Genomic DNA, 24,529 nt, shown 5'->3' with positions numbered 1-24,529 from the left:
GAACCTGAGTGCTCTCACCAGAACCAACAGATGCAAATCCTTCTGAAATTGATGGACTGGACGAGGACACAAAGAAGGTGAGGTGATATCCTGATTGATATGAAAGTGGGATACCACCTTAGGGAGAAATTCCGGAACCGGACGCAGAACTACCCTGTCCTGGTGAAGGACCAGGAAGGGAGTTTGTATGAGAGCGTTGCTAGCTCGGAAACTCTCCTAAGAGACGAGACCGTTACTAGAAGGCCACTTCCCGTGAAAAGCGGGAAGGGAGACATCCTTCAAAGGCTCGAAAGGCGGCATCTGGAGAGCAATTAGAACCTTGTTCAGATCTCAGGGCTCTAACGGCCGCTTGTACGGAGTGCTGAGAAGACAAACTCCCCGTAGGAACGTGCGTACCTGAGGAAGTCGTCGTTTCTGAAAAAATACAGATAGCGCTGAGACTTGTCCCTAAAGGGAACTGAGCGACAACCCATTTTCCCACCTAGATTGCAGGAAGGAAGGAAACATAGACGATGCAACCGGCCAGGGAGAAACACCCTGCGCCGAGCACCGAGATAAGAATATCTTCCACGTCCTGTGGTCAATCTTGGCGGACGTTGGTATGCTAGCCTGTCTCATGGTGGCAACCACGTCCTGAGGTAATCCTGACGACACTAGGTTCCAGGACTCAATGCCACACCATCCGGTTGAGGGCCGTAGAATTCAAATGGAAGAATGGCCCTTGAGACAGCCAGTCTGATTGGTCTGGTAGTGCCCCCGGTTAGCCTACCGTGAGGCACCACAGAACCGAGTACCACAACATCCTCGGCCAATCTGTAGCGACGAGGATGGCGCGGCCGCAGTCGGTCTTGATCTAGCGCAGCACTCTGGGCAACAATGCCAGAGGTGGCACCTAAGGTAGCTGGAACTGCGACCAATGCTGAACTAAGGCGTCTGCCGCCAGAGCTCGATGATTGTGAAACCGTGCCATGAAGCTGGCACATTGTTGTTGTGCCGTGACGCCATTAGATCGACGTCCGGCCTCTGTCAGCGGCGCCAGATCTCCTGAAACCCGTCCGGGTGAGGAGACCATACTCTTTCGGCCACACCCCAGCGACTTAGGAAGTCAGCTTCCTAGTTTTCCACACCTGGGATGTGAACTGTGGATATGGTGGATGCCGTGTCTTCCACCCACATCAGAACCTGCCGGACTTCCTGGAAGGCTTGCCGGTTGCGCGTTCTTCCTTGGTGGTTGATGTATGCCACCGCTGTGGAGCTGTCCGACTGAAGTCGGATATGCTTGCTTTCCAGCTGCTGTTGGAAGGTTTGTAGGGCAAGATACACTGCTCTGTGTTCAAGAACATTGATCTGAAGGGTGGACTCTTGCTGAGTCCACGTACCCTGAGCGCTGTGGTGGAGAAAAACTGCTCCCCACCCTGATAGACTCGCGTCTGTCGTAACTATCGCCCAGGATGGGGATAGGAAGGACCTTCTTTTTGACCAAGAGGTGGGAAGAAGCCACCACCGTAGAGATTCCTTGGCCGCCTGAGAAAGAAAGACGACTCTGTTGAGGGACGTCGACTCCTCGTCCCATTGGCGGAGAATGTCCCATTGTAGTGGACGCAGTAAAACTGCGCGAAAGGAACTGCCTCCATTGCTACCATCTTACGTAGGAAGTGCATGAGGCGTCTCAATGTGTGCGACTGGTTCTTAAAGAAGAGCTTGCAGCCCGTAGTGAATGCTGTTTGTCTAGCGGAAGCTTCACTATCGCTGAGAGAGTATGAAACTCTATGCCTAGATATGTTATCGATAGGGTCGGGGTCGGATCTGACTTTAAAAAGTTGATGATCCACCCAAAACTCTAGAGAGTCTCCAGCGCAACGTTCGGGCAGTGTTGGCATGTTTCCTAAGAGAGTGCCTTGACAAGTAGATCGTCTAAATACGGGATCACAGAGTGACCCTGAGAGTGCAGGACTGTGACTACTGCTGCCCTGACCTTGGCGAAGACCAGTGGGACTGTCGCTAGCCGGAAGGTAGAGCTACGAACAGAAGGTGTTCGTCTCCTATAACGAAGCGTAGAAACGCTAGTGCTCTGGATCAATCGGCACGTGTGTATAAGCATCCTTGATGCCTAATGATGCTAGGAAATATCCTTGGGACCTTGAGGCGATGACATGGCGGAGGGATTCCATCCGGAACCGCCTGGTGTCCACGAGCTTGCTGAGCAGTTTTAGATCCAGAACGGGACGGAACGGCCCGTTGTTATAGGTACCGCAAAGAATTTGGGGTAAAAACCGTGACCTTGTTCCTGAAGAGGAACGGGGGTCATCACTCTTTCTGCCTATAGAGTGCACCCTGTTTGCAGAAGAGCAGCGGCTCGGCCGGGAGGTGGAGAATTCTGAAGAATCGAGTTGGAGGGCGAGAAGTGAGCTCTATCCTGTACCCGTGAGACAGAATGTCTCACACCCAATGGTCATTGACCTATGGCAGCTAAATATCGCCAAGGCGGGAGAGCCTGCTACCGACCGAGGCCGCAAGTCATGAGGAAGCCCCTTGGAAGCGGGTTTTCAGACTGTCGCTTTTTTGGGCGTGACTGAGCCCGCTAAGAATCTGAGCTCCTCTGATCCTTTTGAGTCCACATTGGACGAGGAAAAATGGGACCTGCCCGAGCCTCGAAAAGACCGAAACCCCGACTGCCTCTTGCTCTGTTGGGGTTTGTTGTGTCCGGGCTGAGGAAAGGATGAATCCTTACCCCTGGACTGTTTAATGGTTACATCCAACGCTCACCAAACAGTCGGTCAGCAGAAAAAGGCAACTGGTTAGGCAACCTTTTTTGGAAGCAGAATCTGCCTTCCATTCACTTAACGAGCAGACCAGGCTCTGCTTAAAAACACGGAGTAGCGGAGGCTACCGCCGCACGGTTCGCAGAGTCCAGGGCAACCTGAATCGCGTAAGAAACAAATGCAGACATTTGAGAGGTTAAGGATGCCACCTGCGGCACAGATGTACGTGTAACCGTGTCAATCTGTGTAAGACAAGCTGAAATAGCTTGGAGTGCCCCAAGGGAGAGAATGCCGGAGCCAACGGTGCGCCGACAGCCTCATAGATGGATTTCGACCAGAGATCCATCTGTCTGTCAGTGGCATCTTTGAGTGCAGCTCCATCTCCCACTGCAACTATGGATCTAGCTACAAGCCTGGAGATTGGAGGATGCCGCTTGGGACACTGGGTCCAGTCCTTGACCAAGTCAGGGGACAGGGATAACGTGTATCCTAAGCCGTTTGGAGAAGCGCATATCTGGATAAGTGTGGTGTTCCTGGACTGCCTCTCTGAAGGCAGAGTGGTCCAGAAAAATACGTGAAGCTGACTCCTCCACTGGAGGAGCTGTGAGAAATAACCAACATTCTATAGATGGACGCTATAAGATTATTTACTATGGCGTCACGATCAGGTGTATCCAGATTGAGAGCGGTCTCAGGATCAGAATCCTGAGCCGCTACTTCCGCCTCATTACACAGAGAGTCCTCTGGTAGGACCCTGATGAAACCGAGGCCGCTCATAGTGAGCCCGCTTAGGCTGTCTGGGACTGACGTCCGTGCAGAGCCGTGACTCTGGGATGCGTGTGACATTCCCGGAGCTGTTAGTTGTTCACACTGAGGGGGTCATGGATCAATGATTCAACAGTGCCCATATTGTGAGAGACATGTCCGGACTGCTAGGCTTCTAGTATCATAGCCATAGTCTCAGAAAAACTGTCAGTAAATACTGCAGACACCGTCCTCATCCCCTGGCCATTAGTGCATACAATGGGAGTCTTGTAACCTGCCGGCCGTATAGCCGTACATGCTGTACCAGCTGCATAGAAAAACATGTGGTTCTGCACCTTTGTTTTACACAGAGAATATGCTGATAACTCCTCCGCATAATCCAGGAGGGTATATACAACGTGCGACCAAACAGTGCAATGTATATAGTACAAGCATATCTATAAGTGCACTTCTGCACTAGTGGGGTTAGCACCACAGGTGCTGCTTAACGCCTGTTGCAGCGATTGTGTGACTATCAGAATGCCAGGGTCTTCCACACTTGTCTCTGTATCGTACAGAAACTGACACTAATGGCTGCCGGCGTCCTTGTAGAGAAGGAAGCCGTGGGCGTGCCTGAGAAAGTGCGGGAATCCGGATTCACAGTGCACACAGTGAGAGGGGTGGAGTATGCAAAACATACTCCAGCTCTCAGCGCTGCTGTGCTATGCAGCGTCACGCCCCTACCCTGACTGTCAGGGCTGTGGGCGGTAACGAAGGGAGACTAGGCCCAGAAGCCGGGGACTCGAGTTAACAGCGCGGCCGCCGTAAAAGCGCGGGCCGCGCTGAAGTCCCCGGCGCACCACAAGTGCCAGCCGCGCCGCAGTCCCAGCGGCCGGCGCGACCGATTCCTAGAAGTGGCCAGCGTCCCGCCCCTCTCCTGACTGGCAGGTCTGGGGGCGGGAACGAACGGAAGCAGGCCGCAAAAGCCGGGGACTCTAGTTATCAGCGCGGCCGCCGTAAAAGCGCAGGCCGCGCTGAAGTCCCCGGCGCACTACAAGTGCCAGCCGCGCCGCAGTCCCAGCGGCCGGCGCGACCAATTCCCATAAGTGAGCCTGCTTCAGCGAAGCTGAATGAGGCCATGGCACAGGCGCCGCAGCGCTGATGTCCCCCGGCGCACTACAACACCCAGCATGCTGCGGTGTGAGCGCCAAATGCACGGGGACACAGAGTACCTTGAGGAAGCAGGGCCATGTCCCTGATGTACTCCGCTCCATCCAGCATCTTCTCCAGGGGCTGTAGATGGAGCACGGTCTCAGTGCCTGGAGACCGGTAAATCCCACTTCACCCAGAGCCCTGTAAAAAGGGATGGGGAAGGAATCAGCATGTGGGCTCCTGCCGCCGTACCCGCAATGGGTACCTCAACCTTACAAACACCTCCGACATACAGTGGGGTGAGAAGGGAGCATGCTGGGGGCCCTTAGTATGGGCCCTCTTTTCTTCCATCCGACATAGTCAGCAGCTGCTGCTGACTAAAAAGTGGAGCTATGCGTGGATGTGTTGCCTCCTTCGCACAAAGCACAAAACTGGTGAGCCAGTGATCCCACTGGGGGTGTATAGCCAGAAGGGGAGGGGCCTTACACTTTTAAGTGTAATACTTTGTGTGGCCTCCGGAGGCAATAGCTATACACCCAATTGTCTGGGTCTCCCAATTAGGAGCGAAAAAGAAAAACGTATTACAGCGACGGATTGCGTTTTTTTTCTACTGAGCATACTCAGTAGCACAACGGATCCGTCCAAAACTGAAGGAACTGGTGAAAAAAAACTGATGCAATCATGATGGTTGATGGATCCATTTTTTCGCCGGATCAGTTTTTTCGCCGGATTGTGCCTAATGTCAAAATACTGATGTGTGAAAGCAGCCTTAGGAATATCTGCTTATTTTGCTGCAATCATCATTCAGTTCAGTATTTGCTGTATATTTCTTATCGCAAGTCTACACAAAAATTCTAGTCCATGAGTTCCCAAAACCTCATTTACACATTCCAGGAAAAAATAAATAAATAAATAAATAAAATAAAAAAGTCAGTGTGAAACCACATGCAAATTTAGTTGCAGATTTGTGACCAACCCACAGCAGACGTTTTTCTCAATGTGTGTGAACGTGGCTTTAGCATTGGGACACCAGATCTTACCTTTCAGGTACAATGGTTTCTGCACCGGGGGTAAAAAGGATTCCTGAACCCGAGGTCTTGTGACTGTCCTTGAAAGACCCAGAACCTGAAACAACATAAGTAAATGTTTCACCTTAATGTTTATTTAGAATGAGGATAAGTAGAATTTAGAGATGTACAAGATTTAACTATTTTCGGAAGCTTATTTTCTATTCTGACGCCATGAATTGCAGGAAAGACCCAAGGTTTGTCTTTCTTGTGTCGACCTATGCACAGAGCACAGGTAACACAAAGAGTGGCGATTACATCATATTTACTATTGATCTGTTCATAGGTCTGGTACAGAGAGCACATAGATTGCATCTCTCCTGCATGACCTCACATTGCTACATCAGCCAAAAAAAAGCTCTCCGCTGATAAAAGAAAATAAATAATTTGTTCCCTGTTACTTGAGACAAAGTATTTAATCAGTCATCCAACAGAAACTGTTACTGTACAATGTGCACGAGACAAGAGCGTAAACAAGGATCGAGGAGAAAATTAGACATTATAGAAAAAAAAAATACCGACACGACACGCTTTTTTCCCCTCAAAACTGGGGGGGGGTAAAGGGGGGTGCGTCTTTTAATGCAGATATGGCTTATTTGGGTGGCGGAGCAGGATTACAGGAAGCGAGGTCGACAATACTGAGGGCTCAGAAGAGGGGGCGTCAGTGCAATGGAGCAGCTCAGCATAGTCACAGGACAGAGGGTCCGCAACACTGAGGGCTAGGAGGTACCACGGCGGTGGGTGCCATTGATCTGCCGGCTGTTGATGCGTTGAACTTGAAGAAAATGCCTGCGGAGGCCAATCTGCCCACGTGCCACCTGAGGCCATTCTCTTGAAGTCCATCGCATCAACAGCTGGCAGTTAATTGAGCCTGCTGGCAGATCGATGCTGCCCGCTGCAATACCCCTGAGACCGCAGTATTACTGACCCGCCAGAGCCACGACACCCCCTCCTCTGGGCCTGCGGCATCACCGACCCTGCCTCCTATGACTCTCCTGAGGCGGTTCCCCCTGGTGAGCCATTAGAAGGCACACTAGGATTATAATACGGACCCTCACTCAAATATTTTTTCCCATTTTCCTCCACTAAATTTGGAGTGCGTCTTATAAAACGACAAATACAGTATATATCCCTGACAACAAGCTTGGAGCATCTTTTCTTAAAACCGTGCATTTTGGTTTCCCTCTTATTTTTCCTGGAAGAATGAGAATTGTTTGCTAAATTCAGAGCCTGAGGGCCCAACTAAGTCAAGCTACATCTCATGGGCGAAGCACTTGAATGCAAAAAAAAAAAAGCATCACCGCCTCAGCCTATACTGCCTCGCAGCAAATAGCATCTGCTGGATCGCTAAGTCTTGATTCAGCAAGAAAGAAAAAAAATGAGAAAAAGAAAGGAAGAGCAGAGGAAGGAAAGCTAGAAGTTGAGCATGAAAGAAAAAGGGGGAAAAAATAAAAAGAAGGAAGCCAAGAAAGATAAATATTGGGAAAGAGAAAGAAAGATAAAGAAAATTGATATAACAAAAAAAGAAAAATACAGTAGACCCAAATAATGTACATAATCAGTACCCAAGTCATTCCGTCGCGACTGTCCCGCTTCATGGTCTTCTTCATCTCCGGAGTCTCTCGCCAGTACAGCCCCCCGTGCTATTCTTCGTATAGCAGCACCTGGAGTTTTTTCGATTGCCAGCGCACCCTGAGTACCGGGTACAAGCACAGAGTCGTCCTCGCTCTCCGCGACACCCGTCGTTCCTGCTGCTAGATTCTCCTCTATTGTGTATCGACAAGCCACGTCGGCAAACAGCAGGAAGTCGCCACTGTTCAGGGCGTAGTGTACTTGCGGTGCGAGGGCCGTCTTTCCACGCCGCGTCTTGTTTAGGCTACCGTTGTCACATATAGTGTGACAATCCCCTCTCACCTCCAGAATGGCATGTTTCTTTGACACAGACTGTGCCGGCAGGGTGATATCACAGCTTGCATGACGGCCAATGAGATTCTGGCCGCGGTAAATAGAAAAATCTGTAGATGCAAAGTAATAGACGAGTTATTAAATTAGAAAGCGCTAATAGATCAGAGTAAACGAAAAGCTGCATGAAGGAGTCCCGCTCACCCTGGGCTAGTCCATGGTTCCCACCGAACATATGCAGATTTCCTACAGGTCTGTCTCTATTGGTGGAAGTTTCTTCCTCATTAACAGAATAATTTTCGAGGCGCTGAGTCGCATCCATCCTGTAACATACAAAAGTGAAGACAAAAAGTCAAGCTCTGTAGAAAACTAAAGGCCTAGATGAACCCACAGATATCGGCGGCTCGGCACTAGACTTGACGAATCCACTGACGTCGGCACTAGACTCGACGAACCCACTGATATTGTCGGCTCGGCATTAGCCTACATTAATCCACTGATATCGGCAGCTCATGAACCCACTGATATCGGTGGCTCAGCATTAAGCCCCCGTTACACACAGCGAGATCGCTGAAACCTCACAGGTTTTGTGACGTATCAGCGAACTCGCCAGCGATATCGCTATGTGTGACAAGCAGCAGTGAGCAGGCCCCTGCTGCGAGGTCGCTGATCATTACAAAACGATCAGGACCATTTTTTGCTTGTTTGTCTCCCACTGTGCAGCACGCATTGGCGTGTTTGACGGCAGGAGACAAACAATCTGAATGTGCAGGGAGCCGGCGTCTGGCAGCGGTACCCTGGTAACCATGGTACACATCGGGTAACTATGCAAAGCGCTTTGCTTAGTTACCCGATGCATACCATGGTTACCAGCATACGCCGGTTACCAGCATACGCCGGTTACAGGCTGCCAGACACCGGCTCCCTGCACACGTAGCTAGGGTACACATCGGGTAACTATGCAAAGTGCTTTGCATAGTTACCCGATATGTACCCTGGCTACCACGCACAGCATCGTTACACGGGTCGCTGGTGGATGGTCTCTGATCGCTGTGGAGATGTGCCTGATTGACAGCTCACCAGCGACCATGGAGCGACGCTCCAGCGATCCCTGCCAGGTCAGATAGCTGGAAAGTCGCTACGCGTGACGGGACTCTTAGACTAGATGAGCCCACTGATATCGGCATCTTGGCCAACATTCTAATCAATGTGCATGGTGGCTGGCTGTTGACTCTCCAACAGTTGTGTATGGAGGGCTTAAAAGAATATCTAGAGCAGAGCTGGACCGTAACCGTGAATATACCAAGTCACGGCGCAAGCACAGGATTTAATAGGCACAATGATGTAAGTGTCAGCACAAATATTAGTCAAGTCTGCGGCCGTCAGGGCATGCTGATAGTTATAGTTATATAACAGACTACACAATATAGTTAGAAAACACTACTGTAATGGGGAAAAAAAAAGTTATAGCAGAATTTTGATACTTTTGTGGGTGGGAACTTTAGGAAATAAGTGTCCAAAGATCGAAAGGAGCACAACAACCCCCAGACATTGTACAGTGCGCAGTAAGGGTCACATACCGCAGCAGTGAGCTAATACTGAACATGTAGAATATGACTGAGCTGCTCACATTCCTCACATTGTCTGATGGTTAATGGTTAGTCACAGCAGACCGCATGTAAAGAAATGACACAAAGCGGTCCCTGTCCGGAGGAGAACCTGAAAATCACTAGAGGAGACCTCGGCGCAGTCTGAACAATGTTATATATTTATATATTTAGGGCAAGACGAGACCAGTACGCGGCCCTCACTGATGGTTGTCCGTGATGTCACACTATGACATCACTAAGCAAAGCCGGATTAAAAGGCCATTCCCATCTTCTTATATGGACAGTGCGGGACAGTTCTTGTACTTTTTGAAATTTACAGTTTATTAACTTTCAGCCGTTCGCAAGGTATTAACTTTTTTGTTTACAGCTCGTTGCTACGGAGACCACCGCTGCCGTCTACTTAGTAAGCACTGCGCTGAAGCTGGCCAGGCATAGGAGGTAACGGCGCTCTCCAGCAATAGTGGACGGCTTCAGAGTAGCTCTAAAGCAAAATTTAAACAAAAACTATAGGAACAAAACAACTCATAAGCATTGGGCGTGTTCTACTATCTAGCAGCCATGGGTGGTCAGTCTCCAAGGCAACAAGCTGTAAACAAGTGTTAATAGCTCAAGAATGGCGCAACATGTTAATAAACAAGAGACTACTAAATTGTTTGTATGGATGAGTACTATCTGACAGTATCCCTCTAGGAAGACGGCAGTAACCCATTATTAGGGTGGGCCGCCATCTACCTATCCCCTATGATAGTCACATATCGGGATGATTTATGGAAACAGTGAGTTTTAGGAATCAAGAGACCCACAGTTGGGCCATCTCCATTCCACCTTATCTTGGGCAGGTAGAGAAGACCCCGGGGATCAGGTCCGCCGGTCCAAAAATCCAGGGTCACTTTTGACTCATTTTGGTTTTTAGAGCGGAAATCTAATTGGCTGTTTGGGGAAAAACTTCATTTCGGGCTACTATAGTTTTCACATGACTCCTACAGACGGACGCCACCATGTTGTCGTAGCCTAACTCTATGGAAAGTTTTAGCCAAACTTTTTACCATGTACAAAACAAACAAAATGACCCAAACCTCCCAGGGACCATACACCTGTTCCCTGCAGACCCCACCCCTGAGCAGAAGCCTTACTTTACACAGTACCAACTTGTACATGGTGCAGAGCAGCTCAGTGCCCCTCCCCCTGCAGCCTGGCACACTCCTGCACTTTGTTCAGTGCCCTCAAGTCCATGTCCACCTCCAGGGCAGAGGTCCCCACCTCACAGACCGCCCTGCCCCCCATAACATGGCCCCCTCACACGCAGTGCGCACGGCCCCCGGGACGCTACATACACAGATAAGGGGGCACAGACGATGTATATACAAAGCAGACATGTCCACACCTCACTTCCTGCCTCTCTCCCGCTGCTCCAATGCACTCTGCACGCTCGCCACGCCCACCTCTCAAACACGTCACTACGATTGGGTGTAGCGTCTGTCACTCATTCCCGCGCTCGGGTTAGAATCCGTTTAAACAAATGCATGACGTCAGGGTGGTAGGCGTAACCATTTCCACTTCGCCCTTCCAATTGGCTGACGAATTATAAGTTCGCAATCAAAGCATGCCGCGCGGTAGAGGAGCAATTATATGTGTGATTTGTGTCCGCGGCGCAGGAGCCATTTTGATTGAGGTGCAGCAATTAATCTCTCGTCGTGCAAATGGCCGCTGGCCTCTTTTCACAAAAAGTTCATTTTGTGACGTGACTTCTAACGTCCCAGCTTAGGGATAGCGCGCGTTCCCGCCTCCTCACCTCACCTCACAATCTTTGTGTTTCAATTCACCATTTTATTTCTTTAACCCCTTCCCTACTTGGAGGTTTCATTTATTTTGTCATTTTTTTTTTTTTTTGTGTGACGAGTCATAATTTCCATTGATTTTACCAGAAAAAAAACAAATTGTGAGGTAAAATTACCCCAGAAACGGGGTTTCTTCAGGCCAGTACCATCCCGACGATAAGTTTGTATGTTTTTAATATATTTTAATGGTTAAAATACATTTTAGAACTTTTTTTTATATAAAATTTGGTTTCTGTCACTATTTTTTTTTGGGGGGGGACCGAATTTTTTTTTATGGAGCGTATATGAGGGCTTTGTTTTTCGGAGCATGGCGGACTGCAATTTAATTTGGGTTGTGTGTGACTATTTGCCTTTTTTTTTATATATATATATATATTTTTTTTATTGCATTCTTGCCTTTTTTTGCCTTGATAAAAAAAAAACACCCTGAAATTCTGGCATTTTATTTATTTGTTTTTATCGTACATATTAGGGTCTGTGCACATTTGGAAATGGATGTTTCTTAAAGGGAACCTGTCACCACTTCTTTGGCGACTATAAGCTGCGGCCACCACCACCGGGCTCATATATTCAGAATTCTAACATGCTGTATATAAGAGCCGAGGCCGCTGTGAGAACATAAACACTTTATAATACTTACCTAACGGTTGTGCGGTGGGCCATATGGGCGTCTCCGGTGCCGGCGCCGCCTCTTTCGGCCATCTTCGTCCTTCTTCTGAAACCTGGGTGCATGATGCGTCTACGTCATGCACACTCGCCGATCCTGCTCAGGGCAGATCAAAGTGCGCCTGCTCAGGACCTGAATGCCGGCGAGTGTGGATAACGTCGGACACGTCATGCACCGTGGCTAGAGAAGGAGGACGAAGATGGCCAAAAGAGGCGGCAACGGAGACGCCCATATGGCCCACCACAGGACCGATAGGTAAGTATTATAAAGTGTTTTTTTATGTTCTCACAGCGGCCTGGGCTCATATATACAGCATGTTAGAATGCCGTATATAAGAGCCCTGTGGTGGTGGCCGTAGCTTATAGGCCAAAAAAGTGGTGACAGATTCCCTTTAAGAAAATTCCGCACCCTCTGGCTGAATTCTGCCCCAACGGCAAAAAACACACCAAAATCCACATGCAGTTTTTCCTCGGTTTCTTGCGTTTTTTGGTGCGGATTTGTCGCATTTTTTCCGCAGGTTGGTCCCTGCGTTTTTTTACCTTTATCTATGGCAAAAACGTAGGTCCCTTCGGAAATGGAGTGACATGCTACTTCTATTTGATGCAGAAAATATGGAGAAATTCTGCAGCAAAACCTGTAGGGAAAAAAACGTAGTGTGCGCACATCATTTTGGATTTCCCATAGAGTTTGCTGGAGTAGGACTGAAAACGCACCTTTTCTGCAGCAAATCCGCAGCAAAAAAAGCAGTGTGCGCACAGGGCCTTAAATAGTCTTATATTTATTTTCATAGATTGGATTTTTATGGCTACGGTGATATCAAATATGATTTTTTTTTTATTGATTTTTTTTTAATGTCTTTATTTTTTAATTGTGATTTATTTTTATTTTTTTATTGTTTAAAATTATTTTTTTTTTTTTTTATCTTTTTAGGGAATCTGACCCCACATCGGACATGTAAGTCACAGGTCTGGAGAGGGGGGTGAACCTGTCTGGGAAAAAAACCCATAGTAATATGCAACTATCCTGTGGACTATGAGCCCTCGCGGGCAGGGTCCTCTCTCCTCCTGTACCAGTCTGTTTTTGTAATGTTCATGATTGTTGTACTTGTTTTTATGTATACTCTTTTCACTTGTAAAGTGCCATGGAATAAATGTCACTATAATATTAATAGCTAGATTATCGCAAGGAATGGAAGGCCTCCCATATGATGAAAGGTTGAAAAAGTTGGTTTTGTTTTGCTTAGAGAAAAATGTCTCAGGAGATCTCATTTATATGTATAAATATATATGTGGTCAATACATAGAACTTGTACTATTCCTTCTAAGGACCAGGGGGCATGCACTGCAAGTGGAAGAAAGGCGATTCTGGCAGCTAAATAGGAAAGGATTATTTACAGTTAAAGAGAACCTGTCATCAGAAATTTAGCTTGAAACCTAAAAGTTTCCCCCTCTGCAGCTCCTGGGCTACATTCTAGCAAGGTTCCTGTACTTTTTGTGGCCCCTTTTAAACCAAATTACTTTATAAACTTGTATCTTTTGCTATGTAAATTTTGGAAATCGTCCATGGGGGCGAGCTCTCTGCTGACCGTTGCTGTCCCTCCTGCAGATTGACGCCGTCCCCCACGCTCCATTTCATCCATCAGGATGCCGCCCACTGCGCCCGAGGTGCCGCCCACGCCAGGATCGCTGGTGACGTGTGTCACAAGCACGAGATTATGGGCGGCGCTGTGATTGCATCGCAAGTGCCCGCCCATAATCTTGTGGACGCGCTTTCCCCCACTGCCTCCAGTGTTCTGCGCAAGCGCTCGCCAGCCAAATGACCCGACGTCACCTCCTTCCCATCTTACCCTGCAGCAGGGCAAGATGGGAAAGAGGTAACGTCGGGTCATCTGGCCAGCAGAACGCTGGAGGAAGAGGGGAAAGTGCGGTCACGAGGTTATGGGCGGCACTTGCTGATGACACTCACAGCGCCGCCCAAAATCTCGTGCCTGCGCAAAACGTCACCAGCGGTCACATGTGCACACAGTGCACAGTCCCGCTACAGTCGCACAGCGCATGCGCGGGACCACGGGCGCCCAGGGGCGGCGTCCTGAGATATGAAATTCAGCGTTGGGGGGCGGCGTCAATGTGCTGGAGGAACAGCAACGGTCAGCAGAGAGCCCGCCCCCATGGACGATTTACAAAATTTACATAGTAAAAGGTACAAGTTTATAAAGTATTTTAATTTGGTTTAAAAGGGGCCACAAAAAGTACAGGAACATTGCTAGAATGCAGCCCAGGAGCTGCAGAGGGGGAAACGTTTAGGTTTAAAGCTAAATTTCTGATGACAGGTTCCCTTTAAAGTAGTCAGACTGTGGAATACCAACCACATAAGATAGTAATGGCAAACAATATAACAACTTTTATAAAAAGGCTGGATAATTTTCTCAGTACACACAACATTGTCGGTTATAAATGATTTAGTGACAAAATATATTATTGGTGGAGGAAGGCTGATCTGGATGGACCTAGGTCTTTTTTCAACTTATGTAACTATGTTACCACTGTAGGCCTTGGTGGATGTGGTCCGTACAGCAATAAAGTCCGTGATTGGCTGCAGCAGTCAAATGGCTGGACGTGATGTCATTGCTGCAGTGTAGTAAACAAGGACAGGACGACAACGCAGATCGTGTCCTGCTGCAGTCACTTGTTTATCGGCCGAAACCTTTTATTGTTACGTCATGTGCAGAAAACATCGGTATAAGAAAAAAAGTCTCGAAACAGGGCTCATAGTTATCCCAGGAATGTAGCAGAATTACATGGATGAATACGCCGCATTGTTTCTAGATGAGTGCAAAGCAAGTAAAAAAGGGTTTGCCCTCAGACCAGTTCTTCAATGAAGCAGAGCAGATCTGCGATTTTTTTTTTTTTTTTTTTTTTTTTTTTTTTATTTTTTTTTCTGTATTTGGACTCTGTAAAAAAATTGCAGCCTCCTGCCAGTGGATGTGTACATTGAATGATACTCGCCTATTTAGGTCTGTGTGCGAGGGGAAAAAAAAATGCATGCCACATGGACCATCCTAGTGGCATCCGATTTTTACGGCTATATCATCATTCTGTAACATAGAACGCTGTAAATGGTCCTGTAAATGATTGTAGAATAATAGCTGATAAAAAAAACCCCATTGCAAATGGATGCTAGGCGATAAGAAAAATCGCCCTCTCGCATGGCATATGGAATACCAAACAGACTTTACTCATCACGCTTTTCTGGATGAAAATAGAACCGTTTTTTTATTCGCTAGTGTGAGAGTACCTGTCGCGGGTGTGTCACACATGACAGACAGTCCTGTGGTTTCCGGCTGCACAAGCTGCTCTGACTTTCCCTTTTTCCTTGTTGGGGGTTTATCCCTTTCTCTTTAGAACCCTGAGGATTTCCTCACCTTTTCAGCTGTTAAGCTATGTGCGCACGCTGTGTTTTTTTTCATGCTGCGTTTTTTGCCCGCTTAAAACGCACCCGCGGCAAAAACGCGCAAAACCCGCATGCGTTTTTACTGCGTTTTGGTGCGTTTCACGTTTCGGCTTGAATTCATCTGGAAAAACTTTGTGCAGTTCCTCTCCTTGAGTCATCTGGAGATAAGTTATTTGTTCACTTTCCCCTGTTTATCCATGGGTTGTGGGGTTTATCCCTGTTAGTGGGGTTGACTAGCACTCATCCCATCCGTTCCCTACCTAGGGGCTATTTCAGGGTCAGGTATCTTGCTTGGCGCATAGGTGTGGAACCAATCTAGGGTGGTGAGGTAAGCCAGGGGCCAGAAGTAGGTTTGATCAGGGGTCACCATCTCTCCCTTCCCTAGATGCAGTGGTCCCCTTCGCTTTCGCCGCTTGCTTGGTACTTCCCCGTACCTAGCGTAACAACCCCTTTAAGCAAGTTCTCTTTTTCACAAATGTTACTTTCTGTTGACGGGTTAGTTCAATATAAAAAGGGAAACACATATTGTCACAAACCACCGGGGGGGTCACTCAGAAATCCCCCGCGCTGGCTACCAGTACGTCACAATCGGGGGGTAACAAGTGGGGGTCACCCCTCCTTTATACCTCCCGACCGACAGACAGAGCACGTGACGCGCTCTCTAGCGCCCCTCTTATAGTCAGGCCAATTATGGAATTGCCCGACAATAAGCAAGGAGGCCGCTATACTACTTATGCCGATTATTGAAGGGTCCCCGGTGAGAGTAAGGTATATATTCCCCCGACCTCCGCGGGCGGAATATATAAAATCTCCCCGAATCTCACTGGCCTCCCCACAATAATCCTTGGCACAATTCGCTGCCACCAACCGATTTACGGTAACTATTAGCCGAACACACAGACGTGGGATTCAAGATCGAGATAACAGAACAGCCCAAGATTAATTATATAATTTAATCAGCCTAAAGCACACTAGAACTACAATATATACAATAGGGAATCTACAGAATATACATATGTCAGAGTACAGTTACAGATAAAGCATGGTTTTCAAACAGGTATGCAATTCAATCAGTTACCTTGTGCGTCTGGCCACAGGGGGGCGCTGTAGACCAGGTTTCCAGGAACTCCCACAGATGTTTCCTACACGTGCCCCCAGCGAGAAGAACACTGGAAAATGGCCGAAGTAGGGTTATCAACCTGGGCAGATCCAGGTCCCCTCCTACCTTCGTGACCTCAGAGGGAGCACTGCTCCACCCCTGGCTGGAGTTATGGACAAAATCCACAACATGGAATATGGCCATAACTTTGCCTGGGAGCGTCGTAGGCGGACGCCAATGCTCTCATTGTGACAGTTATGAATTTAGCTACAGAACGAGGGGACTCATGACCTGTCTGCCAGTTCCCCATTGGCTGATATCACGCCTGGGGCATTTCCCAATGTCCTGCTCCCATAAAAAGGGTGTGCCGGCATCGTCCGCATGCGGAGACACCATTTTTATGGTTGCCATATTTATCGGAAATATGGCTTGCGAGATATGAACCATTTTTTACTGGAGTCGTTCTGTCTAGCTAGTTCCATAGCCTTGCTAATGAGATACAACTCTTGTTACAGGGTGACGGCAGGGAGTCATCCTGTGTCCATTGTTCCCACACCACCTCATTTCCATATCACAGGACATGGCCATGGAGGTGTAACACCTTCACAGATGCTGGACATTGAGAACAAGAAGGGAGGGGGCACTGCCAGGGAGTGATGAGAGATTATGACTGGAGTCATAATTCATCTTCATATCCCGGGATTTGCCTCACACCTCCCCCCTTTTGAGGGCGCTAGGGGGCAGCACACTCCGGTGTTCCCCCGTGCGCCCGTCCGCGACCTCTCCTTGTCGGGACAGCCCGTCTGCGTTACCGTGGTCACGGCCCCTTTTGTGGCGAATGGTGAAGTTGTATTGCTGGAGCGCAAGGCTCCATCGCAACAATCGCCCATTCGTCCCAGAGACGGTGTGCAACCAGCTGAGGGGATTGTGGTCCGTCTCCACGATGAAGTGGCGCCCGTATAGATAGGGTTGCAGACGCTGCAGGGCCCACACTATGGCCAGGCACTCCTTCTCCATCGTGGAATAGGCAACTTCCCTTGGTAACAGCTTCCTGCTCAGGTACAAGACTGGGTGCTCTTGGCTCGCAGAGTCCACCTGGCTGAGCACCGCACCGAGGCCGAAGTCACTGGCGTCGGTCTGTACTACAAACGGCCGCGTGAAGTCGGCTGCCTGTAGCACGGGCGGGCTGGACAGGGCGTCCTTTAGGGCCCGGAAGGCTGTCTCGCAGTCCACTGTCCAATCGACTGCAGAGGGCAGCTTCTTCTTGGTGAGGTCCGTCAAGGGCTTTGCCAGGCTACTATAGCATGGAACAAACCTCCTATAGTACCCAGCGGTCCCCAAGAAGGACATCACCTGCTTCTTGGTCCTGGGGGTGGGCCAGGATGCGATGGCTTCCACTTTCTCAGGCTCGGGCTTCAGTGTTCTCCCACCTACCCGGTGACCGAGGTACTGGACCTCGCTCATGGCCAGCTGACACTTTCCCGGCTTGATGGTCAAACCTGCCCGGTGGATCCGCCTGAGCACCTGTGCTAGATGCTCTAGGTGGTCCTCCCAGGTGGGACTGAAGACGGCAATGTCATCCAGGTACGCGGCCGCGTACCCTTCAAGTCCCTTGAGCAGGGTGTTGACCATCCGCTGGAAAGGGGCAGGGGCATTCCTCATCCCGAATGGCATCACCGTGGACTCGTACAGTCCAAATGGGGTAATAAAGGCAGAGCGTTCCCTGGCCTTGCGAGTCAGGGGGATCTGCCAATATCCCCGGCTCAGATCCATGATGGTCAGGTACTGAGCCCCGGCCAACTGATCGAGCAGGTCATCGATGCGTGGCATTGGGTACGCATCGGCGACCGTGACCGCATTGAGCCCCCTGTAGTCCACGCAGAACCGAGTGGTTCGGTCCTTCTTAGGGACGAGGACTACAGGCGAGGCCCAAGCGCTGTTGGATGCCTGGATCACCCCCAGCTTCAGCATCTCGTCAATCTCCTGGCGCATGTGTTGCTGCACCTCCAGGGAGACCCGATATGCTGAACGCCGGATCGGGGGATGATCCCCAGTGTCCACGTGATGGACAGCCAAGTCAGTCCTTCCGGGCTGGTTGGTAAACAACCCCCGGAAGGGGTGTAGGGTGGCCCACAGCTGGGACCGTTGGTCCTCCAAGAGCTGGTGGCCAACCTCCACATCCTCAATGGATCCGCCTGCCCTAACCTGGGCTAGCATATCCAAGAGGGTTTCCGCTTCTCCCTCCTCGGGCAGGTTGCACACGGGGAGCGCACATGCCTCCCGCTCATGATGTGCCTTCATCATGTTCACATGGAAGGGCTTCCGCCTTCCACGGGCAGGGTCCAGGGTGACCAGGTACGTTACAGGGTTGAGCTGCTGGTACACGAGGTATGGGCCTTCCCAGGCTGCCTGAAGCTTGTCCTGTGGTACGGGGACCAGTACCCACACCTTTTGACCCACTTGGTAGGTCCTCTCACAAGCGTTCTGGTCGTACCAACGCTTCTGATCGGCCTGGGCTTGAGCCATATTGTCGTGTACCAGTTGCGTCAAGGCCTGCATTTTGTCCCGGAAGCGCATGACATACTCGATAACCGACACTCCAGGGGTGGCCAAATCCCCTTCCCAAGCCTCTTTCACCAGAGCCAGGGGGCCCCGCACACGTCGCCCGTACAGGAGCTCAAACGGTGAGAATCCTGTTGAGGCCTGTGGAACCTCCCGGTAAGCAAATAACAGGTGTGGGAGATACCGCTCCCAGTCACGCCCATGGGAGTCGACCAACATCTTAAGCATCTGCTTTAAGGTGCCATTGAACCGCTCGCACAGGCCATTAGTCTGTGGATGGTACGGGCTGGCCACCAGATGTCGCACCTGGACCTGCTTACAGAGGGCCTCCATCAGCTGGGACATGAATTGGGTCCCCCGGTCAGTGAGCATTTCCTGGGGAAAACCCACTCGGGAGAAAATCTCCAGCAATGCGGTGGCCACCTTGTCAGCCCGAATGGACGACAAGGCCACTGCTTCTGGGTACCGGGTGGCATAGTCCACTACCGTCAGTATGAAGCGTTTCCCGGAGCTGCTGGGGATGGCCAGCGGGCCGACCAGATCCACAGCCACCCTCCTGAAAGGCTCATCGATGATTGGCAGAGATACCAGTGGGGCTTTGGGGCGTGGCCCCGCCTTCCCCACTCTCTGACAGGTTTCACACGAACGGCAGTAGGCAGCCACATCGGCCCCCATTTTTGGCCAGTAGAAATGCTGGTTTAACCTGGCCTTGGTCTTAGCGATCCCTAGGTGTCCGGCCATCGGAATCTCATGTGCGATCCGCAACAACTCCGTCCGGAACGGATAGGGTACCACCAACTGTCGGTCCCTGGGCCACGCCTCCGGTGAACCCTGCTGGACCGTGGCCCGGTACAGCCGTCCTTGGTCCCAGACCACTCGCTCCGGGTCCGAGTCCGAGGGAGGCTGTGCCGCCTGCTCCTTAAGAGCTTTCAGGCTGTCGTCAGCTTCTAACGCTGCCTGAAACCCCTGACTAGATGTGGCCAGAATCGACGAGACTGTCACATCTTCAGTCAGTACCCCGGGACCTGTGTCCTGGCCTCCACCTGACTCGGCTGCCACTTGGTCAGAAGGGGAAGAGCTATCGGACCTCCGGGAGGCCCCTTGGCTTCCAGCACTCCCACTGCGGGTGACAGCGGCCACAGCCGCTGCGACCGTGGGTCGTGCCTGCTCCTCCTCCGTTCCTGACCAAGTCGCCGGTTCAGGCAGACCTACCTGGCTTCCTGACACCCCGGTTGTGGGGGAACCATGCACCGAGATCTTACCTGGGAGCACTTCCGCTCCTGGACCGGCCCCAATCTCACCTGCCTGTTCCCCTCCTGCAGCAACAGAACCCCGCTGTGAAATCTCTGGGGACCCCACATTTGCTGTGGTAGCCCCCACCCCACTCACTGGTCCTCCCCCTGCAGCACCCTGCTCTCTGCTTATCCCTGCAGAGGGCAACAGATCCCAGCTCACAGGCTGGTTACTTGTAGAGGCATTGTCACACCTTTCTCTGACCCCCTCCCCTCCTGTCACAGCTGCAGCTGCGTGTGTGTCTATGGTGTCTGTGCAAGCAGAAATATCAGAGTTCACTCCCTCCTCCCTTACATCATTCATAGATAACACATTAACATTGTCAGGAGTCATGTCAGTACTGGCTGAAGGTTCAGCCCTTGGGGGGGGCCCAAACTGGGAGGTTATCTGCCCCAAATCTGTCCCAAGTAGCACGTTTGCAGGGATCCGATCAGTTACCCCCACCTCCCTCACCCCTCGCCCTGCGCCCCAGTCCACATAAATGTCAGCAACAGGCAGCGCCGGGTCAATGCCTCCAATCCCGGAGACAGCGAGGGTTTTTCCAGGGATCAAGTCTTGGGGGGACACCATCTCAGGCCGCACCAGAGTCACCTCCGAGGCGCTGTCTCGCAGTCCTATGGTCACAGACCGGCCGACGGTGACAGGTTGGAAGCTGTCCAGGGACCTACCACCACCCCCACCCACACAATACACCTTGGGCGGCCCTTGGGACGGGGACGGAGCCGGGGCCTTGGGACGCTGAGGGCACATGGCCTTGAAGTGTCCAGGTAGGTTGCACTGGTGGCACCGTCTTGGTTCCGCCACGGGCCTGGAGAGGGGAGTTGAGGGGGACACCCCCTGCAGTCTAGGGGCAGGTGGGGCAGTCGCAGAATTCATCTTACCCCCTCTCCAGGTGCTGCTGGTGGCCGCTCTCCTGGCCTCAGGGGCCCGGTTGTTGGTGTAGTCATCGGCAAGGGCAGCTGTAGCCGTGGACCCCTTTGGCTTCTGGTCTCGGATGAACTGGCGGAGATCCTCAGGGCAGTTCCACAAGAGTTGCTCCGTGATGAACAAGTCCAGGATCTCCGGTCCGGTGGAAAGCTGCAGGCCTTGGGTCCAGTGGTCGGCAGCTCGGGCAAGTGCCCGCCGGTGGTCAGCCCAGGAGTCCTTTGGTCCCTTCTGTAGGCTCCGGAACTTCTTGCGGTAGGACTCTGGAGTGAGGTTGTACTGTTGGATCAGGGCCCGCTTGATGGTGTCGTAGCCCTCATCTGCCTCAGCAGGCAAGTCCCCAAGGATATCCAGGGCCTTACCCCTTAAACGGGGGGTCAGGTATTTGGCCCACTGGTCCTTGTCCAGATGGTGCTGCAAGCAAGTCCGTTCAAAAGCAGTCAAGAAAGAGTCCAAGTCTCCATCCTTCTCCAGCACTGGGAAGTCCTCAACACGGACCTTTGGAAGTTTGGTGTCTCGAAGGTCACATGTGGCTGATGAGGGCCGGAGCTGAGCTAGCTGCAGCTGGTAGTCACGGTCTGCCTGTCGCTCTCGCTCTTCACGCGCTGCCTGCCGCTCTCGCTCCGCAGCCTCACGCTCTGCGTGCCGCTCCGCAGCCTCAGCGTCACGCGCTGCCTGCCGCTCTGCCCTGCGCTCTGCCAGGAGTTCCTTGTAGCCCTTCTGGTCTCCAGCCTGGAGAAGGGCCATAGCCATTTGAAGAAGGCTATCCGAGCCTCCCAGGCTCGGTGGAATGGCACGTGGTGATCTGCGGCACGCTGCAGAGCTAGGCGATTCACTGTCCCTTTCAGAGCGGAGGGCTGGCATCTGGCTCGTTGAGGAACCTTGGGTGAGCTCCTCCTCATCTTGTCCAGCAGTGCCAGGTTGTGCAATGTCCTCTGCAGAGCTGTTTTCTGGCGTCGAGCTCCTGGAGGACTCGTGGGCAACCTCCTCATTGCTGTCCACAGCACCGTCCTCCCTCTCTTCGGCTCCTGCCTTAGCATTGGCCAGTTGCATAGCTCTGCTCCTGGTGCCATCAGCCATTCTTGCAGACTTTTGGTCACTGACACAGAACTGACACCTGATGCCTCCACACACCTTACAGTATCTGCACTCCGACACTCTAGTGTTGAGCTAGTCTGAAGACCCCAGCAGCCACAGCTGCTGCAGGCAGTCTTTAGTGTCTGGGAGTATGGGTCTCACACTCACACACACTATTATCTCGATCCCACCGCTATGCCACCAATATGTCACAAACCACCGGGGGGGTCACTCAGAAATCCCCCGCGCTGGCTACCAGTACGTCACAATCGGGGGGTAACAAGTGGGGGTCACCCCTCCTTTATACCTCCCGACCGACAGACAGAGCACGTGACGCGCTCTCTAGCGCCCCTCTTATAGTCAGGCCAATTATGGAATTGCCCGACAATAAGCAAGGAGGCCGCTATACTACTTATGCCGATTATTGAAGGGTCCCCGGTGAGAGTAAGGTATATATTCCCCCGACCTCCGCGGGCGGAATATATAAAATCTCCCCGAATCTCACTGGCCTCCCCACAATAATCCTTGGCACAATTCGCTGCCACCAACCGATTTACGGTAACTATTAGCCGAACACACAGACGTGGGATTCAAGATCGAGATAACAGAACAGCCCAAGATTAATTATATAATTTAATCAGCCTAAAGCACACTAGAACTACAATATATACAATAGGGAATCTACAGAATATACATATGTCAGAGTACAGTTACAGATAAAGCATGGTTTTCAAACAGGTATGCAATTCAATCAGTTACCTTGTGCGTCTGGCCACAGGGGGGCGCTGTAGACCAGGTTTCCAGGAACTCCCACAGATGTTTCCTACACGTGCCCCCAGCGAGAAGAACACTGGAAAATGGCCGAAGTAGGGTTATCAACCTGGGCAGATCCAGGTCCCCTCCTACCTTCGTGACCTCAGAGGGAGCACTGCTCCACCCCTGGCTGGAGTTATGGACAAAATCCACAACATGGAATATGGCCATAACTTTGCCTGGGAGCGTCGTAGGCGGACGCCAATGCTCTCATTGTGACAGTTATGAATTTAGCTACAGAACGAGGGGACTCATGACCTGTCTGCCAGTTCCCCATTGGCTGATATCACGCCTGGGGCATTTCCCAATGTCCTGCTCCCATAAAAAGGGTGTGCCGGCATCGTCCGCATGCGGAGACACCATTTTTATGGTTGCCATATTTATCGGAAATATGGCTTGCGAGATATGAACCATTTTTTACTGGAGTCGTTCTGTCTAGCTAGTTCCATAGCCTTGCTAATGAGATACAACTCTTGTTACAGGGTGACGGCAGGGAGTCATCCTGTGTCCATTGTTCCCACACCACCTCATTTCCATATCACAGGACATGGCCATGGAGGTGTAACACCTTCACAGATGCTGGACATTGAGAACAAGAAGGGAGGGGGCACTGCCAGGGAGTGATGAGAGATTATGACTGGAGTCATAATTCATCTTCATATCCCGGGATTTGCCTCACACATATTATATAGAGTCAATACAAACAGAGTGATCTATTTCAAGTGATTATTTCTGTCAATGTTGATGATTAGGGCTTACATCCAATGAAAACCCAAAAGTCATTATCTCAGAAAATTAGAGTATTATATAAGACCAACTGAAAAAAATGATTTTAAACTCAGAAATGTTGGCGCCTACTGAAAAGCATGTACAGTAAATGCCTCAATACTTGATTGGGGCTCCTTTTACATGAATTACTACATCAATGCGGCATGGCATGGAGGCGATCAGCCTGCGGCGCTGCTGAGGTGATATGGAAGCCCAGGTTGTTTTGATAGTATCCTTCAGCTTGTCTGCATTGTTGGGTCTGGTGTCTCTTATCTTCCTCTTGACAATACCCATAAATTCTCTGGGGTTTAGGTCAGGCGAGTTTGCTGGTCAATCAAGCACAGTGATACTGTGGTTATTAATCCAGGTACTTTTGGCAGTGTGGACAGGTGCAAAGTCCTGCTAGAAAATGAAATTTACATCTCCAAAAAGCGTGTCGACAGATGGAAGCATGAACTGCTCTAAAACATCCTGGTAGACGGCTGCGCAGACTTTGGTCTTGGACCACTGAGAAACAGTCCAGTTCCTTTTCTCCTTTGCTCGGGTAAGTCGCTTCTGGCATTATCTATTGGTCATGAGTGGCTTAACACAACGAATACGACAGTTGTAGCCCATGTCCTAGATACCTCTGTGTGTGGTGGCTCTTGAAGCACTGACTCCAGCAGTGTCCACTCCTTGTGAATCTCCCCCAAATTTTTGAATGTTCTTTTCTTAATTATCATATCAAGGCTGCGGTTATCCCAGCTGCTTATGCACCTTTTTCTACCACACTTTTTCCTTCCACTCAACTCTCCATTAATA

General features: G+C 50.6%; 1 protein-coding gene across 3 annotated transcripts in view; it reads right to left on the bottom strand.

The window, feature by feature from the left end:
- The window catches only part of MDC1 (mediator of DNA damage checkpoint 1), a 100,318-nt gene extending 89,644 nt beyond the window's left edge, over nucleotides 1–10,674 (bottom strand). For 2 of the 3 annotated variants that reach the window (XM_075323431.1, XM_075323433.1), the window contains exons 1-4: nucleotides 10,622–10,674; nucleotides 7,832–7,950; nucleotides 7,291–7,740; nucleotides 5,699–5,783 (exon numbers count right to left, since the gene is read on the bottom strand). In XM_075323431.1, the coding sequence (XP_075179546.1) occupies nucleotides 5,699–5,783; nucleotides 7,291–7,740; nucleotides 7,832–7,949 (653 nt within the window). In that variant the 5' untranslated portion in view covers nucleotide 7,950; nucleotides 10,622–10,674. The other variant, XM_075323432.1, reaches the window with a different exon arrangement.
- Between the last annotated feature and the right edge of the window lie 13,855 nt (nucleotides 10,675–24,529).

Source organism: Anomaloglossus baeobatrachus, chromosome 9 (genome assembly GCF_048569485.1).
Source record: "Anomaloglossus baeobatrachus isolate aAnoBae1 chromosome 9, aAnoBae1.hap1, whole genome shotgun sequence".
NCBI classification, from domain to species: domain Eukaryota; kingdom Metazoa; phylum Chordata; class Amphibia; order Anura; family Aromobatidae; genus Anomaloglossus; species Anomaloglossus baeobatrachus.
Note: the sequence above shows the minus strand (reverse complement) of the source record. Positions and strands in the feature narration are given on the sequence as shown.